This window comes from Poeciliopsis prolifica, unplaced genomic scaffold (assembly GCF_027474105.1).
Source record: "Poeciliopsis prolifica strain line A6 unplaced genomic scaffold, Auburn_PproV2 SCAFFOLD004, whole genome shotgun sequence".
Classification (NCBI taxonomy): Eukaryota; Metazoa; Chordata; class Actinopteri; order Cyprinodontiformes; family Poeciliidae; genus Poeciliopsis; species Poeciliopsis prolifica.
Window position 1 is genome coordinate 18,640,504 of NW_026562379.1, and position 13,654 is coordinate 18,654,157.

Consider the following 13,654-nt stretch of genomic DNA (forward strand, 5'->3'; position numbering starts at 1 on the left):
AAATTAATGAGTTCAACAGACAAATCAACCCAGAACAAGTTGGAGTTCAGTATAAACTGTAAATATTAAATAAGCCAGACTTATTCAAGAGGAGTTTGACAATTGGACTAAATTACTTTTTGACTAATGCAGACACCTGAAATATGTAAAGATTATGGTATAAAATAACCCAGAATGATCAGTGCAATATTGGAATCCAGTACAGAAATCCACACCGAAACACCAAGAATTGTAGTAAAGAGCATTGTTGGTGAGGCACAATCAGTCCAAATTAATGAATGTTTGTGAATATTAATACAGCACAAACATGACATGTGTTCATAAACATTTCATAAGCAAAAGAGAAAACTTGCATTATTTGAGAGGCATGTTTATTACTATTATTTCAAAGTTCCTTCTACAGAATTCCAAATAAAATCTGGATCAATGCGCTGAAATTACAGTTCACTTTTTTACATGAAACAAGTTTACATAGTTCCAGATACACTCATGGTTGTCTGGAAATATTTTTAGGAGATTTAAGTCAAAGTATGAACTTTTAATAAACTGTTGAAAATATATTAAATACTTCGTACATCCAAAGCGCATCGTGATGGGAACATCTTTGCGGAGTTTGATTTTATTTCAAGAAATCTGTATGAAGGCTCTGTGGTCTGAAGTTGATCCAGAGGCTGATTCGGGTCCTGATCTGCTTCAGGTTCATGCCATAGATAATGGGGTTGATGATGGGCGGCACTACGAGAAACTCTGCAGCCAGTGCGTTCTGCAGCGCTGGCAAGGAGCCGCCACCATAACGAGAGTACAGAGCATCAAACAGCAGCGAGGCGGCGAAGACGAGCAGAGAGACGAGGTGGGGCAGGCAGGTCTGAGCAAACCTTTTCCGCTGTTCCTGAGAGCGAGCGGCGGATCGCACCAGTTGGACATATGACACCAGGATCACTGTGACCTGCAGCGAGTGCAGGACCATTACCATGATGCCGTACAGACTGTTGGCGGAGGTGTCAGAGCAGGACAGCTTCACCACCTCCCAGCTGGTGCAGAAAATCCTGGGAATGTGGCGGCTGCAGAGAGGCAGTCTGGATATCAGGCCCAGGCCCACAGCCGTTTCCACTAATGTGAGACACCAGGTGAGCAGCAACAGCAGCGCCACCTTCTGGCCAGTCATCAGAGCCCAGTAACGCAGCGGCTGGCAGATGGCCAGGTAGCGGTCATAGGCCATGATGGTCAGAGTGCTGAACTGGCAGAAGATATAAGTGTAAGAGACGAACATCTGAGTAAAGCAGCCAGTGTATGTGATGACATGAGCGTCAGCCAGAAAGTCGCTGAGCAGCTTCAGGTAGAAACTGGACGCTCCGCAGATCCCAGTGAAGCACAGGTTGCCCATGAAGATGTACATCGGCTGGTGGAGCGTTTTATACAGACACACAGTGAGGATGAGGATGAGGTTCACAAAGATGGTGAAGAGGTACGACGTCAGCGTGAGACCAAAGTAGATCTGACGGGTGGTCAGCGAGTCGTTCAGACCGTCGAGGACAAACACAATGTGAACGTTCTCATTCATGTCCAAGAGACGCTAATGGTTTCAGAGCCACAGAATGATGAAGCAAACCCAACATGTGTCCCAGTGTCTGAACTAACCTGCAGTCAGAGTCACTCTGCGAAGAGAAACACCGCCGTTCTGCTGAAACCGAAGCTGAGGAAATTCTAAACTGTTCCTAAAAGTCCTCTTTAAGATCAACTTCAAACATTTCATATGACAAGTGAAGTTCAACAGACATGTAAGAATCAAATATCAGAGAAAACCAGCTCAGTTACATTAAATCACTCATTAACTTCTCTGAACTAAATGCACTGAAGCAGATTAACAACACAGCAGCACTGCGGATCCTGCAGCAGAGCTTCAGCTTTTATTCACCTGAACAGGACAGGTAGACGACTGACTGAAGCCCCTCCCACTTCACTGACATCACTATTTACTCCTATCAACAGTTTCAAAGTTTAAACAACATTTTTCTGAACAAACTGAAAAGTGGAGTTTAAAGGGCAGAGAAAGAAATCTTACTCATCCAGGTGGAATGGTTTCTCTGGACAGGAGAAAGTTTCAGAAAAGTTTGCTGACATTGATGAATCAGGAGGGTCAGCTCTGCTTCCTGATGAGGTCGTTCTGTGTTTGCGGCCAGATTAAGAACGACTTGGTTCTATATGCTGGCTGATGATGTGGGCCACCACAGAGGTTCCTTTCATAAACCTTTTACTAATCATTGCAGTCTGCTGTAATTCTCATCTCCAGCTCTCCGTCGGCAGCCTGGTCTCATCAGGCAGCCGACAGCATCGGTTAGTCGATGCTGGAGGATCGGGGGAGTGGAGTCCACACCAGCTTCGTTTCCATTTGAAACCTTGAAGTTTGCATCAGTTTGTAGGGAACAGTGAGTCTCTGCTGGCTCTGTCCTTCCACAGTGTTTGCTGGGAGAGCATCTCATTGTTGGTCTGTGTAACAGCGATCAAAAGATTTCAGTGAAAAATCATTTGATCAAAACCCCTTAACGTGCACCGGAACGCCCGCATGCCGTTTTTCGATTGTATTTTCTGGGTCTGAGGGTAAGAGGTAAAGAACGACTCTATTCTGTCTGAAGGAGCCGCCACCATAACGAGAGTACAGAGCAGCAACAGCAGCGCCACCTTCTGGCCAGTCATCAGAGCCCAGTAACGCAGCGGCTGGCAGATGGCCAGGTAGCGGTCGTAGGCCATGATGGTCAGACTGTAAGAGATGAACATCTGAGTCCAGTAGCCGGTGTATGTGTGCTTCAGTTTGGTCGTTTTGACGTTTCTCTGTGATTATGACTTCCTGTGGTTTCATTTCATGTCTGGTTCTTCGGTAAAGTTTGCTGCTTGCTATACAAACAGATTTCCTGCAGGTTGAAAACCTGATCAGTTTTATTTGATGATGCAGCGAAGGCAGCGGTGATCTTCCAGCCAACCAGACGGGACTCAGCGTGATGTCATCCAGAGAATAAAAGCTGCAGCGCATCAATCTCTGATCTCAGGCTGAGACCTGGATGCTGTCTGAACTTACATGCTCTGTATTAAAGTAAATGATTGTTGATGAATGATTGATCTTTGTTATTGCTTTCCCATTGAATGAGCCATGCTGAACTCCACTTCTTCAGCTCTGGTTTATTTCATTCTCGGAGCGTATGTGGACGTTGGAAGATGGCGGTACTTGTGCTTCCTGATAACTGCAGTGTTATACTTGATCATTGTTGGAGTCAACGTCCTGCTGATCGCGGTGATCTGTGTGAACCGGAGCTTGCGTGAACCCATGTACCTGTTCCTCTGCAGCCTGCTGGTGAATGAACTGTACGGCAGCTCAGGCTTGTTTCCCTTCCTGCTGGTCCAGATCCTCTCTGACGTTCACATCGTTTCAGCGCCGCTCTGCTTCCTGCAGATCTTCTGTCTTTATTCTTATGTACATGTTGAGTTTTGTAATTTAGCCGTCATGTCTTATGACCGATACCTGGCTATCTGCTGTCCTCTCCAGTACTACGCCGTGATGACGCCTCAGAAAGTAGCAGTAGTGATCATTCTGACCTGGCTGTACTGCTTTGTGAAGTTTCTCATCACTTTGTTGCTGACCATCCGTCTGACTCTGTGTGGAAACGTGTTGAACAGCACGTTTTGCCGTAACTACCTGGTTGTGAACTTGGCGTGTTCTGACACCAGCGTGAACAACATTTACGGACTGTTTGGTACTGCAATCACAGTTCTGGTCCCGCTGCTGCCCATCCTTTATTCCTACACTAACATCCTCAGAGTCGTTCTGTCCGGATCCAAACGGACCAGGCGGAAAGCCGTCAACACCTGCATGCCTCACCTGGCTTCACTGCTCAACTTCTCCTTCGGCTGTTTGTTTGAAAGCCTTCAGAGCAGATTCAACCTGGTCTCCATCCCCAACGGGCTGCAGATTGTCATGTCTCTGTACTTTGCGATTCTTCAGTCTCTTCTCAATCCCATCATGTATGGAATGAACCTGACAAAAATCAGAAATGCATGTAAACAGCTGCTATGTAACAGTTAAGTTGATGATAAACTACTTGCATAAATGTAAGTGCCTGTAAATATTCAGCCTTTTTAGCCTTTAGAAATAAAATGTTAATTATTACTGGGACTGTTTCTGATTCCTTTCTCTGACGACGAATGACTGGACTTTAGATGCGAGTCCAATACAACCAAACAATACTGGACAGAGACTAAAACTGCAGATTAAAATCCATTTTTTACTGATTATTTATTTTTCCATGAGTTTGATGAGTAAAGAGAGAAAAATGTTCACACCTGGATCCATGGCAGACATTTCTTCATCTCCTCTGAAGGAACGCGTTGGCAGGTTTCTTCTTCTGATGTTTTAAAACCAGGAGTCCCTGCAGACCTGACAGAGGCAGAATGTTCTGTCCATCAACCGAAACGATCGACTTCATGAGACCGATCGGACAGAGCGAACCGAGCAAACCGAGCGGACTGATCGAACCGAGTGGACCGGACCAAGCGGACCGATCGAACCGAGCAGACCGAGCGAACCGATCGAACCAATCGAACCGAGCGGACCGAGCGAACCGAGCAGACCGATCAAACCGAGCAGACTGGACCGATCGAACCGAGCAGACCGATCGGACTGATCGAACCGATCAAACTTAGCGGACCGGACCGATCAGACCGAGTGATGCAGTGAAAACAGATGTTCTCACGTTGGTTTAGGCTTCGGTCTGTGCGAGTCAGAAAGGCCTGACCAAACATAAAACTTTATAGTCTCACTGTTGATTTACACTTTAATACAGTTAGGTATTATCTTTACATAATTGTGCTCAAATTTTTGTATCTTCTGAAAAATAAATGAAATTTTGACATTTCCAGTTTTACTTTAAATCAATATTCAAAAATAATCTGTCCAAACACACTGAACCCTGGGGAAATATCCTAAATATTATATTACAGCAGCTAATAAACTTCGTTGTGCTTAATGACAGAACACATTTTCATTGTGACGTGAAGATAACTGCAGGAAATGGAAGATTTGTGTTTACTGCGGAGTAAAATGTAAAAATTATTTCTGGCTTCAGGGTATCTGTGTGTCAGGCAGTTCATCTAATCTTCATGTTTGTGAGGGAGCAAATTGGGTCAAACGCCTACAGATACAGGGAAAACGTACTGACTCACCAACCGAACCCAGAACAGTTTCCTTTTCTTTCTTTGCGGAACAAAACTGTTCATCGTTCAGCTCCATCTGCACCGACCCAACGGGAAAAAGGCCTAATGTAGCTAAATTAGGATGCATCATTCATAATCTGGTGTAATCCAACTCCAGTCCAGTCTGTTTGGTGACGCCAGTTGACCTCTGACCTCTGGCTAAGCGGAACAGAGGCAGCTCCAAAACCAGGAAGTGGACTGCAACGCCTAGTGCTAGCAGCAGAAATGGCTCCTGGTCTTCAGCCAAAGAGAAATCCTCCAACATAAACTCTGACGCCTCCATCTTGTTTCATCTGGTAAAACAGGAAGCTGCTCTCAGCGTCTTCAGAGGTTTTAGTGTCGTTTCCTGCAGTGGTTGTTGGTGCAGCGCCCCCACCGGCCACAGCAGCTGCAGGTGGAGCAGATGTTCTGGTCCCAACAGAACCACGTCGACTGGACCATCAGGTGGAAACAGAGAAGCAAGCAGCGAATGATTTCATATTTTCATGAATCTTCGGATTAATTTGAGATTTGTGATCACCCAGTGATTGAAGTTGTTTGAAAACCAAAGTTCATTTATTGTGAGAAACTGATTTTTTCCACTTGGACACAGAGTTTCTGCTGAAGTTGTAACTTTCCTGGAACATTGAACATCAGGTCTTTCCGCTCTGATGCAGTCACTGGTGTGATTGCATCATGTTTACCGTGTCATCTCATTCTAATGAGCCTCAGCAGGGCTGCTGGCAGCAGAGACCCAGAGGACGCGGCCCGCGTGGCGCTTTGGACACCAACAGGACAATTAGCAGCAAGAGAGGACACTCTGTCGCCCCCTAATGGGCCCCGCAGGGCGACTTCAGGACATCCTGGACCAGTTTATCCTCCTGGGTCCGGATCGGACGCACAGTCTGAGGAAACACTTTTGTTTAAAAATAAAATAAATTTATCAGAAAATTAAATGAAACCGTCTTACAGGAATATTTCATTCATTTCATTTTCACCAGAAAGTCTCCATCTAAACCTGGAGTTTCAGTTAAGCTCATCCAGTTCCCAGTTACTAACATTTCCTCCCAGTTCAAAGTCCAGAAAAAAGTCAAACTTTGGTCTTTCATAATGTTCACCTCTCTGTAAATCTGCACTATGTAATAAAGAACCAGCTATTTTTACTTAAAAACATCTCAAAGTGCCTAAAATCATTTATTTCACTTCATAAAGAGAGATAAAAAAATATTAATAAATGACAACCATAGAAAACATTAAATATATGTGGAGGAAATACAAACAATTTGTAGTTTTTGATCGAAAAACATAAAAAACGGACTCAGACCTGAACCTTCAGAGCCACATAAAGATAATTACAAAGTCGGCCTTCTGTCACCTGAAGAACATTTCCAGGATCAGAGGACTAATATCTCCTTTCTTCTCCTTTATTTATCTCTAATCACATTGATTCACTAGAAACTTAACCAGAGGAAACTCTTCACAAATTTTTGAGAAAGAAGTTAAATGATACCAACTTCATTTAAATGATAAAACTGAAGTTTTATCTACGGCGTAGTTTGTGGATGTGGATTGAAATGAAACAAGAAAAATCCTGAGGATCAGTGGGATTCAGTGAATCTCCATCTCCTCCGAAATGTAAAGTTAGTGCAGAAAAATTTGCTCGAACCCCATCGGAGCAGAGAAACATTGCTCCATGGAGGAGAAACGTTGATGATGCCGTGACCAAGAAAGACTTTTCCACAAACTTCCACACAGTTTGGAAGTTAAAGCAACATGTTGGATGAACTGGGCTAGAAGTTCATCCAAACTTTCTGGATGCTTTTTGCCCTGCTGTGAATAATCTTTGAAACGTTGTTGTCTCCTCCTTGAGGTCAATCAGAGCAGGTGTGTAGCAGAGTGTGTGTGTTTTACTGCAAACTGAAGCTCTTAAAAGCAGCAGAACCTGCAGCCGCTGCAGGAAACCAGCAGCAGGATGTAACTGTAACGGGGAGGAATGGAAAAAATCTCTGCATTTACAAAAACAAATGATCTGTTTTCACGGTTCTGAATAATTTTTCTTTTCCTCAAGTCTTTATCTCATAAAAACTGATTATGTTATTAAGGATGAACGTTTCCCAGGTTTCATATTTCACTCTGAGCGCCTACTTTGACATCGGCCTGTTTAAGTACGTCGTTTTCCTGGTCATCATGTGTGTTTATATGTTCATTGTTGGCTCCAACGTCCTGCTGATCGTGGTGATCAGTGTGAACCGGAGCTTGCATGAACCCATGTTCCTGTTCCTCTGCAGCCTGTTTGTGAACGAACTGTTGGGCAGTTTGGGTTTGTTCCTTCCTGCTGGTCCAGATCCTCTCTGATGTTCACTCTGTTTCTGTTCCTCTCTGCTTCCTGCAGATCTTCTGTGTTTACATGTATGTGAATGTTGAGTTTTATAACCTAGCCGTCATGTCTTATGACCGATACCTGGCCATCTGCCGCCCTCTGCACTACAGCACACAGATGTCCCTCAGCATGGTCGTTAAGCTGGTGGCGCTGTTGTGGTGTCTCCCATTTGTTGTCATTGTGGGCATGATTTCGCTGAATGTCTCCTCTGCGCTGTGTGGGAACGTCATCGATAGAGTTTTCTGCAACAATTATTTCATTGCGTTGTTGTCCTGCAGCAGAGCGACGGCCAGTAACGTCTACGGACTGGTCTACACCTTCTCTGTGCTGTTCAGCCTCGCCGCGCTCATCCTCTACACCTACGTGAAGATCCTGAAAGTCTGTTTTTCTGGATCCAAACAGACGCGGCAGAAAGCCGTCAGCACCTGCACGCCTCACCTGGCGTCGGTGCTGAACTTCTCTTTCGGCTCGTTCTTCGCGGTGCTGCAGAGCAGGTTTGACATGAGCAGAGTTCCCAACGTGATTCGTATTATTTTATCCTTATATTTCATGACCTGCCAGCCTCTGCTGAACCCACTGCTGTACGGACTCAAGCTGACTAAGATCCAGATCACCTGCAGAACTCTTTTCTTTGGCCAAAAGTAATCTGCTCATTTTAGTGTTTGTTCATAATGTTGAGCTTAATACCCAAGTAAAACTGTAATCATATTAATGTCAATATTATACATGAAGTGATTTTCCTTGTAAATGTTTCTGGAATAAAACTAAATCTTGATTTTAAAAAGAAAATCCATCTGCTGGTATGAAGAATAAGGTGAAAATATCAGGTTGTTGCTGATCAGATGCATTGATTAACTGAGAGTTAAAAGGTCATTTCCAAACTATCTGAGTCAGATGAATCATATTCAACCAATATTCGGTTTATTTTAACATTTCTATGTCCATTTCAATAAGGGAACAGCTGAATCGTTTCCTTCAGGTCTGAGATTTCAGAGCACAAGTTAAATTTGCTGTCATCACGTTTCAGTTCAACATGTTTTAATAGTAGAATCACAATAATTATGAAATAAACGTTGTAAAATAATTATCAAGAATATTGATCATTATATTAATATTGTGTTTACTACAAAGGAAACTCTAAACAGGAGAGGAACTCATATGGGCTCAGATCCCGACATGAAGAATGACGAGCCGAGTCCGGTCCGATATCTGGACCCGGCTAGCATTAGCCTGGACCCAGCTAGCATTAGCCTGGACCCAGCTAGCATTAGCCTGGACCCAGCTAGCATTAGCCTGGACCCAGCTAGCATTAGCCTGGACCCAGCTAGCATTAGCCTGGCTAACAGAGGACATAGAAACCACTGGGTTTTGAGTCACGTTGCGTTTGAAAAGGATTTCATTAACCCTTCAAACACATTTAGAGTAAAACTTTTCTTCCTCTTGATGAGCTGCTTGGTGATTTACCGTCTGATAAACTAGATTTGGAGAAATAAACTAGATTTCTCCAAGGCGGCTCAAACTGTCCAACATGTGATGTCTGCCACCTCTTAATATTTCAATCCTCTCTTTTCTGTAACTTTATGCATGACTTTTCTGAAGTATTTAAATTGATCTAGACCAGTGGTTCTCCAGACTCACCGCCCTGCAGGTTATTTTCAGCTTGTTTTCATTGACAGGTGTTTGGTGAACTGAATCAGCTGAATCAGGTGTTAAAGCAGGGAAACATCAGATGTTTGGTGATTTTTGTGAAATGCTTCGTGAGCCGCTCATTTAGAAAAATGTTCCTAAAACTTTCACACATTGTTGCAGTTCACTTCACCCAGCGCCCTCCACCAATCATCTGTTTCCATCAACATTGTCAGATGTGACAGAAAAGCTGCTGAAGAATCTTAATTGGCAGCTTCTTATCGTTACACATAGCAGAGATTGACCTCATTTCCTGTCAGGGCCGGGTTTTACTGTTGTGTCATGAGAAAAATCATTCTCAAATTACTAAAGAGATTCAATGTTTTCCTCTGAAAATGTTGTTTTATTATTGTTCATGTTAATTTTAAGGTAATTCTTAAGAAATAATCTTTTGAAATTGTTTTTATGCTGCCAGAGAGGTTGTGTGTTTTCTGTATTCATCTAGATTCATTCCTAGTTTCCTTTCACTGCCCTGCATAGTGTATATGTTCTTTTATTACACTTTATATGACAACATTGTTTAAAAACAACCAAAATGCAAGAACAACATGAGTACAGATGAATATTTATTTACTATTCTGGTTCACAAAGCTTTAAAATCCACTTAAAAAGTCGAAGCCGGTTTTCTACGATGAAAGAAGAGAGTTTTACAAGCCAGACGTATTTTTCCCAGTTTTAGCCCGTACATGAGCGGGTTAAAAAATGGCTGACAGGTGACGAAGTACAGAGATAAAACAATACGCAGGACAGCAGGGAGTCTGCTCAAGTCAAACCTGCTCTGCAGAATCTCAAAGAAACAACCGAAAGAGAAGTTCAGCACCGACGCCAGGTGAGGCGTGCAGGTGCTGACGGCTTTCTGCCGCGTCTGTTTGGATCCAGAAAAACAGACTTTCAGGATCTTCACGTAGGTGTAGAGGATGAGCGCGGCGAGGCTGAACAGCACAGAGAAGGTGTAGACCAGTCCGTAGACGTTACTGGCCGTCGCTCCGCTGCACAGCAACTTGGTCACATAATAATTAACACAGAGAACTCTGTCGATGACGTTCCCACACAACCCAGAGGACGCGTTCAGTGAAATCATCACAATGATGTTCAGCAGAGGAGTTAACCAAGAAAACATAACCAGCCTGCTGACTTTGCTCATCTGCATCTGTGTGCTGTAGTGCAGAGGGCGGCAGATGGCCAGGTATCGGTCATAAGACATGACGGCTAGGTTATAAAACTCAACATTCACATACATGTAAACACAGAAGATCTGCAGGAAGCAGAGAGGAACAGAAACAGAGTGAACATCAGAGAGGATCTGGACCAGCAGGAAGGGGAACAAACCCAAACTGCCCAACAGTTCGTTCACAAACAGGCTGCAGAGGAACAGGAACATGGGTTCATGCAAGCTCCGGTTCACACTGATCACCACGATCAGCAGGACGTTGGAGCCAACAATGAACATATAAACACACATGATGACCAGGAAAACGACGTACTTAAACAGGCCGATGTCAAAGTAGGCGCTCAGAGTGAAATATGAAACCTGGGAAACGTTCATTTCCTCTGCAGTTTTATGAAGACAAAGGAAGGAATGATCGAGGTTAAAGTGTTTCTGAGAGAAATTATTACGAATCTTCACAGCGGAGATGTATGCATCATTTCCCAAGTTTAAAATCTCATTTTTGTGCTGCAGAGACACAAACTGATGTTCAGAGCAGCAGGAACAAACAAAATCCAGAGAAAAGTCACAGGCACAAGAGAAACATACCAAACACAGACAGACTGGTTCATTTCCTGCACAACATTAAAACAGATGAAAACAAAACGTTGAGGCAAGGCTTTTTCCCTGCAGTCATTAACAGAGACAGGTTGTGGTTGAAATATTTCCGACTGACTGTGGCTGGAGCCTGAGCCTGAAGGTGCTCTGCCCCTTTTAAATGCTTTTCACTCCCACAGCGCCACGCATTTCCAACGCAACTGAAAAACACCCATCAGTTCCCAAACGTTTGGCTGCCACGGCCTGACCAGGGAACGCTCAGATCACAAAATATGGTTTTATTCAGGACTCAGTAATTATTACATCTGTTTAACCTCACACACTGTTCAATTTATTTTTTTTAGAAATAAATTTTTTTCTCATGTTCCCTCCAACATTTTGATGTCCACCTTGCGCCCCCTGGTGGCTGGAGTCAAAAAGCACTCGTCACGAACTTCATGTTATCTTCAACCTTTAAATGGTTCATAAAAATGATTGTTTTTATACAGCTGTATTTTTTCAATGGATAAAAGTAATTTTTTGGTGTGGGGATCCACAAAGTGTCATAACCATCACCATCCATTGGTGTCTGATCTGCTTCTGGTTGCTTAGATCTTCATTTTACTATTAATTTTTATTGTTTATGTATTATAATGATGGCTGAATTATTTTGGTATTAACATGTCAGAGAGAAAATTACTAAATCCTTCCTCAATTGTCATTTAATACCATAGAAGGCAGATATTGATAAGCAATAGCTCAGACTGAAAACTGGCTATAATCAGGTGATTATCAGGTTTTTTAGTGGAGCTTTGTGGATCCAAAGCAAACAGTTTCTGCTTTGATGTCATAAAACTTCTTCACTAAGACTTTGCTCCTCTCTGCCTGGATCACGAATCAAATCTCCTTAATTAAAATGAAAATGCAAGTTTTTTAATGAAAGATGGGATGTTTGAACATTTTCATAATAAAAAGGTTTGTTTGACTCTTATTCTCTCAGCTGCTTCAATCTGCTTCACTATTATTATTACTTCCACTCTTATCTTTGGAGATATGCACCAAACCCCTCTACCCAAGAACTTAACTTGTATTGTTGTGTTATATTATTACCATTATCATTATTACTGATGTTGTTAAGCTTCATTATATTTTATGGCCTTCTTAACTTCAACAAACGTCGGCCAGTGATGCCCCACTGCAGCTGTGTGTGTCTTTCAGACATCATAAAAGACGGCGGACACGATGGTCTGCTCAGTCGTAGGGAGGGGGAAGCCGCCAACGTTTCCACACCGACTGGGAGAAGGAAACGGTTTTAATGAACCTCCAGTTTTCAGAGAGCTTCATGCTGCAGATGTTGGTTCCTTTTTCCAGTTACTGTTGATTCAAACTTTCAGCCTGATTATGACTCAGTGATTGAAAATACTTGCAGATTGTTGTCAGTATTATTACATTGTGTCCAACATGTAGGATGGAGCTTGTGGTTAAATTCAGTTTGGTTGGTGAAATTGTTTAACTAAAGGAAGTTTTTTATGCTTTAACTGAAATGTCATGATGACAAACTCTTCTGAGGTTTTATTCTTTTTCCTGACTGCTTATATTGACTCTGGGGTTCTGGTGTATTTATATTTCACTGTTGTCTTGTTTTTGTATATTTTAATCATTGTTTCCAACGTCCTGCTGATCACAGTGATCTGTGTGAAGCGGAGCTTACATGAACCCATGTACATGTTCCTCTGCAGCCTGTTTGTGAATGAACTGTACGGCAGCTCAGGCTTGTTTCCCTTCCTGCTGGTTCAGATCCTCTCTCATCTTCACTCAGTTGCTGCTCCGTTCTGCTTGCTTCAGGTTTTTATCGTCCATTCATACGGGGCTGTTGAATTTCTAAGCCTAGCTGTCATGTCGTATGACCGCTACCTCGCTATCTGCTACCCTCTGCAGTACAACGCCAGGATGACACCAACAAAGATTGCAGCGCTCATCGCTGTGAGCTGGCTGTATCCATTTGTGGTGATGTCCTTTTCTATGACTCTGATACCGGTGAAGCTGTGCAGGAACCAGATTAACAAAGTCTACTGTGACATGCACTCTCTGGTCAAACTGGCCTGTTCAGACGCTGCATTAACCAACATTTATGGACTCATTGCTACGTTCAGCACCATCTTCATCTCTTTGCTCCTGATCCTCTACAGCTACACCAAGATCCTGGTTGTGTGTTTCTCTGGGTCCAAACAGACCCGTCAGAAGGCTGTGAACACCTGCACACCTCACCTGGCCTCCATCCTAAACTTCACCTGTGCTGGAAGTTTTGAGGTTTCCCAGAGCAGATTTGATATGAGTTTTCTGCCAAACGTTCTGCGGATTTTTCTGTCGCTTTACTTCCTGACTGCTCAGCCTCTTTTTAACCCAATGATGTACGGCCTGAAGATGTCAAAAATCAGAAACATTTGTAAAAGTCTAATTATGAATACAGACTACTGACATGGTTTTTATTGTATTCAACAACCAATACAAACTGACATATTGTAGAAACAATACTGAGGTTTTTAGTGGCAGATTATGAACTTTAAAACAAATCAAATCAATAATGAAATAATGATTTATTTTTAAGCGCAAGATAATTATAA

General features: G+C 42.9%; 5 protein-coding genes across 5 annotated transcripts; 3 read left to right on the plus strand and 2 right to left on the minus strand.

The window, feature by feature from the left end:
• Positions 1-619: 619 nt before the first annotated feature.
• Positions 620-1,907, minus strand: LOC129358891 (putative gustatory receptor clone PTE03). Its single transcript, XM_055028120.1, has one exon. It carries the CDS (start codon positions 1,559-1,561, stop codon positions 620-622), a length of 942 nt encoding a protein of 313 aa, XP_054884095.1. The 5' UTR covers positions 1,562-1,907.
• Positions 1,908-3,145: 1,238 nt separating this feature from the next.
• On the plus strand, positions 3,146-4,075 carry LOC129358971 (olfactory receptor 11A1-like). Its single transcript, XM_055028268.1, has one exon. It carries the CDS (start codon positions 3,146-3,148, stop codon positions 4,073-4,075), a length of 930 nt encoding a protein of 309 aa, XP_054884243.1.
• A 3,248-nt stretch (positions 4,076-7,323) lies between these two features.
• Positions 7,324-8,245, plus strand: LOC129358974 (olfactory receptor 486-like). The gene is given in 2 exon segments (XM_055028271.1): positions 7,324-7,547; positions 7,549-8,245. Coding segments are annotated over 2 exon segments (921 nt in total).
• A 1,645-nt stretch (positions 8,246-9,890) lies between these two features.
• Positions 9,891-10,832, minus strand: LOC129358968 (olfactory receptor 10A3-like). The gene has a single exon (XM_055028264.1). The coding sequence runs from the start codon at positions 10,830-10,832 to the stop codon at positions 9,891-9,893; it is 942 nt and encodes a 313-aa protein (XP_054884239.1).
• Positions 10,833-12,578: 1,746 nt separating this feature from the next.
• LOC129358972 (olfactory receptor 11A1-like) lies at positions 12,579-13,508 on the plus strand. The gene has a single exon (XM_055028269.1). It carries the CDS (start codon positions 12,579-12,581, stop codon positions 13,506-13,508), a length of 930 nt encoding a protein of 309 aa, XP_054884244.1.
• The last annotated feature ends 146 nt before the right edge of the window (positions 13,509-13,654 follow it).

Excerpts from the sequence above, each read along its gene's own strand:
- LOC129358891 (XM_055028120.1), bottom strand. The coding sequence starts at position 1,561 with ATGAATGAGAACGTTCACATTGTGTTTGTCCTCGACGGTCTGAACGAC.
- LOC129358971 (XM_055028268.1), top strand. The coding sequence starts at position 3,146 with ATGCTGAACTCCACTTCTTCAGCTCTGGTTTATTTCATTCTCGGAGCG.
- LOC129358968 (XM_055028264.1), bottom strand. The coding sequence starts at position 10,832 with ATGAACGTTTCCCAGGTTTCATATTTCACTCTGAGCGCCTACTTTGAC.
- LOC129358972 (XM_055028269.1), top strand. The coding sequence starts at position 12,579 with ATGATGACAAACTCTTCTGAGGTTTTATTCTTTTTCCTGACTGCTTAT.